At 40.8% G+C, this 5324-nt stretch overlaps 1 protein-coding gene across 1 annotated transcript in view; it reads left to right on the plus strand.

Annotated features, from left to right (window-relative positions):
- COG3 (component of oligomeric golgi complex 3) overlaps positions 1 to 5324 on the plus strand; it is an 85742-nt gene that overhangs the window by 58415 nt on the left and 22003 nt on the right. The window contains exon 17 of the mRNA XM_006757185.2: positions 3727 to 3978. Coding sequence (XP_006757248.1) covers positions 3727 to 3978 — 252 coding nt within the window. The remainder of the gene's footprint in view (positions 1 to 3726; positions 3979 to 5324) is intronic.

Raw genomic sequence — 5324 nt, forward strand, 5'->3', positions numbered from 1 at the left:
CTGCGCCTCCTCTGAGTGTCCGTATGCGTTACTCTTTCCTCCTAGTTGTAGGACTTCCACTAAGCCAGCGTTCCTGTGGGTCTGGGTGATGTCCGTTCCGTCTTTTAGTTTCACTTTTGAAGTGGTTGTTCGAGGCAGCAAACTCCGGCGTTAACCTATGCCGCCATCTTGGTTCTCGCTATCTTAGTATTAACAGGAGGCTGTTATAGGACTTGTTGGTCTCAGAGGCATGATTCCCCCTGTTAATTTTTTGTTGTGTTTTTTTGGTTTGTTTGTTTTGTTTTTGTTAATCTTCACCCGAGGATATTTTTCCATTGATTCTTAGAGAGAGAGGGAGGGAGGTGGGGAGAGAGAGACATTCATGTATTGCCACATCGATTGGTTGCCTCCTAAACAGATTGAGCCTGCAACCCAGCTTGACTGAGAATTGAACCAATGACATGTGGGCCGATGCTTTAACCACTTAGAAACACCCCCAAGGGCTGTTTTGTTTTTTTCTTTTTTCAAAAATGTTTTTATTGATTTTTAGAGAGAGAGGAAGGCCAAAGGCTAGAGATAGAAACATTGATGGGAGAGAAACATCGGTTGGCTGCATCCAGCATGCTTCCTACTGGGGATCGAGCCTGCAACCCAGGCATGTGCCCTGAGTGGGAATTGAACCAGTGACCTCTTGGATCATGGGTTGACCCTCAACCATTGAGCCACACCAACTGGGCTTTAAAATTTTTTTTTTATCTTCACCCGAGGATATGTTTTTATTGATTTTTAGAGATTTTTAGAACTATAAGAAGGGATGGAGGTAGTAAGGGAGGGAGGAGGGAGGGACGGAGGGAGAGAGAGAGAGAGAGAGAGGGAGAGAAAGAAACATCAATGTGAGAGAGAAACACCAATTAGTTGCATCCCATATACGTTCTTACTGGGGATCAAACCTGCAACCCAGGTATGTGCCCTGACTGGGAATCGAACCGTAACCTTTTGGTGTACAGGATGATGCTCCAACCAACTGACCCACCCAGCCAGGGCTCCCCTGTTCATTTTGAGATCTGTAAAGTCTGAACAAACTTCTAGGAAAAACTAGCCCTTATGTGGATGAGTCAAATGCAGGGAATATCCCTATAGGGACTACTTTACACCCTAGAGGAAATTTTTCTCAGGCAACCCCACAAAGTTTATTAGTCGCCTAAGAATACTCAAGCAAGAGCCAGAGAGAGGTTAACAGATGCTTTCCAAGGCACAGGCCCTTCTCTATCCCTTTTCTTGAGGTGAAATTGCAGGACACCCTGCCCTTCTTCCCAGGCTTCTCTGGGGTCAACTACACTACTGCACTAGGCGACTCCCGGCGTCCATCTCTGCCACTCTGGTTTCAGGGTCTGAACAACTGTCATCACCCCAATGGCTATTTGGGTTGGGGAAGCAAGTGTCCTTTCTCTTTTGGAGCTAAAGAGAGTTCAGTCTCTCATTTAACCAGGGAAGCTTTTGTTCACACCCTCAGTAAGCAATCTACCTAAAAAGCTGAGAGTAAAAAGCAGCACCCCATTTTCCCCTCTTACTTTAGTTATCTCAACCTTTACCACATTGAGGGTTTTCTAAGAACAGTTCAAATAAAGTGATAGCCTGCTACTTGAAGCAAGGAGGCCCGGAATTCTGAGAGAAACTCACCCAAGTTCATCCGATACCAAATGGGGAGCTGGTGGGGCACACTGGGCCCTTGCTTGTACCTTGCTTTGCACCAGGTCCAAATCTTCAGGTGCTCCTGGGTGGGCTTCTTTGGAATCCTGCTGACTATGTCAAGTAAATATTGATGAAAAGAAAACATCTAAATCTGTAGAGAATTTTTATAAGAGTTCATTTGAACCAAACTGACAAATATGCTGGAGAACCAGATCCCAATTCCTCCTCAACTTTTTAAAAAGTCATCAGTGAAAATGATCACTTAATGTCTAAGAGAGTTTTTTAAGACAAGAAATTGTTCTTGTATACTTAAATTGAGCATCTACTATATCATTAAACTAAAATGATACTGTTCTGGATCAGTAAAGTAAATTGAATCTATATTGTATTATTTTGTCCATTGAAGTTATTAGTTCTTTTTTATTTTATTTTTATTATTCTTTTTTAAACTTCACCCAAGGATATGTTTATTGATTTCAGAAGGAGGGAGGGAGGGAGAGAGAGAGAGCAACTTCAATTTGAGAGAGAAATATCAATTGCTTGCCTTCCCGAACTCACTCCCACTAGGGATTGAACCCACAACCTAGGTATGAGCCCTGACTGGAATTGAACCTGCAACCTTTTTTTGGTGTACAGGACGACGCTCCAACCAACTGAGCCACCTGGCCAGGGCTGGAGTTGCTAGTTCTTTTGAAAGGAGAGCAAGTATTCAAAATGTGCAGCATTCCCCACTTAGCTAATGCTCTGTTCCAAGTGCAAAGGTAGTTTCCATCAATCATACTTATGTGTGTACTTAGAAGGTGGGGAGAGGCCATAAAGGAGTCACTTTGTTTCACAGCCCCTTTATTATTTCCTTGTATAATATATAATATATAATATCCTATATAATAAAAGGCCAATATGCAAATTGACCAAATGGCAAAACGACCGGTCGCTATGATGTGCACTGACCACCAGGGGGCAGACGCTTAACCCAGGAGCTGCCCCCTGGTGGTCAGTGCGCTCCCATGGGGGAGCGCCGCTCAGCTAGAATCTGTGCTCACGGCTGACGAGTGCAGCAGTGGTGTTTGGAGCCTCTCCTGTCTCCATGACCTCGCTAAGGATGTCTGACTGATGGCTTAGGCCTGCTTCCTGCAGAGATTTGGGGGAGTGGGCCTATGCCGCCTGTTGGACATCCCTGAGGGCTCCAGACTGTGAGAGGGTGCAGGCCAGGCTGAGGGATGCCCCCTGGCCCCCAAGTGCGTGAATTTTGTGCACCAGGCCTCTAGTGTAGTATAATTTCATTGAAATATTTTCAAGGTAGGACTCTATTTTGAGGAGGAGCAATCAGCCTTGCTCTTGTTTTGTAGAGGCTCTTTTCTGAAGTGAGAGCTATGATTATTCACTCTTTGGGTCAGGGCTTTGAGAATTAAGGCTGAATCACAGACTCTTGTGGATGGGTCCTGAGAGGACAAAAGGAGATGCAGAGACTTTCAGGGTAAAGGTAGCCAGTGCTCTGTTGGTGGCAGGATAATCCAAAATGGCAAGCCCAATCATTGTACATTTGGAGGCTCCTTTTGTACTTTTGTATAAATATGAGTATTTCTGATGTTCTGGATTTTGAAACCACTTTGATCAAATAGTGAACGCTGCATTACTGAAGAGAAGCTAGAAAGGCATGGGAGGACGGAATTGTGCTCACACTTTGAACTTTTTATTTTACTTCCTGCTCTGTGCTGGTGTTCTCTTCTGCTTTCGCACCAAGTTAAAATACGTTTGACTTCTCCTTCTGTGTTGCTTTACAACCTTCTGTCAGATTTACTTTCTAGAATATGCTAAGTAGAGCTGGTAACAGTGTTAGTAACAGTTTGCAGCAAGGTTTTTCCAGATAATTCTAATCTGTATAATATGGGGAGAATTCATTGCACAACAAAGGAGTGTTGGTGCCATAAAGTTATGCTAAGAGTAAAAAAGGTTAGGGCTCATAAACTTAGGTTAATATTTATTAATAACATATGTATTTTATATGTGTATATTTTTATTTATCTGATAACATACATTTTCTGTCTTATTTAGACTCAGATTGATGGACAACTTTTTTTAATAAAGCATCTGTTGATTCTTCGTGAACAAATTGCTCCATTTCACACTGAATTCACCATTAAGGAAATTTCCCTGGACCTCAAGAAAACTAGAGGTACTTTATTGTCCTGGCTGGCACAGTTGGGTGTGTTCGACCTGTCCAAATGTATCAGCACAGGGTATAGGTTTATTTTATGTTCATCTGCAATTTTTTTGCATGCTGTGCTTGCTAAGCATGTCACTTGTTTATACTGAACTGAGCATCCTAATTACATCTAACTTGCTGTATTTCCTTTATGAAGGGAACTATATCTGAGCATTTCAGTTTGTAATATATCATTACCTCTCTTAGACTCTGCCACGTACTACCATAACCAGTTAAAAAATGAAAGATCAGTATAACAGCTACCTACAGTGTCAGCTAATTGGGATGGCTTTAAACATTGAGTTTGTCAGTCCATTAACATTCCCTGGGTAAAGGAAAGAATATTTATCTGAGTCTGAAAAAGTCGGGTTCTGTTTCTGGCTCAATATTTCCTGGCTCTTGCGTGATCTTGAATAGGTGTCTTAGCTTTCCTATGCCAGGTAAAATGAGCATACTCAACGTATCATGATACCTTTACCAGGTTATCAAATCAATTAAGATCATTAAGAATGAAAATATATGTAAACTGATGGTGTTTAATGTAAGTGGTGTTATTGTTAAATCAGTTGGTTGTTAAGTAATGTAGATAGGATCTTGAGTTGGTAATATAGGATCATTTTGGGAAAGATGCCTCATCTATCCTAATCATTTGTCTCTGAATTAATAAGTGATGATTTCTAAAAGATCAAAGTAGTTATTTTTTAAGATGTTGACTTTAAGCAGTGAAGAGTATACCACACATATCCTTCATTTTTCTTAATTACTTACAAAATTATCTAAACGTTATCTTTTCTTAATCATTTTCAAGAGAATTCAGCTCTAATAACTTAAGCCATTCATTTATGTGATGAATGAACTTCCCTCTTATGTCTTGGGGGAATTGAGAAAATTCAGTCACTCAAATTATTTTCTGTATTCTGTGATTCAGTGGAACTCCAAATATAGGATTTCCAAGGGTAGTAGTAGGTCGTTCCCTAATGACTGTGTCTATAAATTAGTAGACTTTATTTAACTCACCTGAGAACCAACGTGGTCTCATCATGAGTCATATTAAAACAGTTTGTTCTTATTTTTTCTTAATGCTCTTGTCTTTCCACCACAAAGAATGCTCTTTGGTTCTGTTGGAATTTGGATAGTAAACTTGTGTGTTATTCATATACTTGGTGATTTTTTTTTTTTTAAACAGCAGCCCAATTTTCTGGCTTTTATCCTCAGAGAATGCATAGTTTTTCTAGAGCTTATTCTCATCAGAAGCTTCTGTCTCTCAACCATTCTAGTGGATTTTCTTCTTTCTTTTCAGTGTGAGATGTGGGAATAGTGCTCTTAACCTTGAAGAATGCCAGGCACTGAGAGTCCTGACTTTATTGTAGTGGTGGGCTGATCTACTTTCTTTCACTTTTTAAAGTTCATAATTTGTTGCTGCTGGGTTCTAGTATAGATCCACTGA

Source organism: Myotis davidii, unplaced genomic scaffold, assembly GCF_000327345.1.
Source record: "Myotis davidii unplaced genomic scaffold, ASM32734v1 scaffold533, whole genome shotgun sequence".
NCBI classification, from domain to species: Eukaryota; Metazoa; Chordata; class Mammalia; order Chiroptera; family Vespertilionidae; genus Myotis; species Myotis davidii.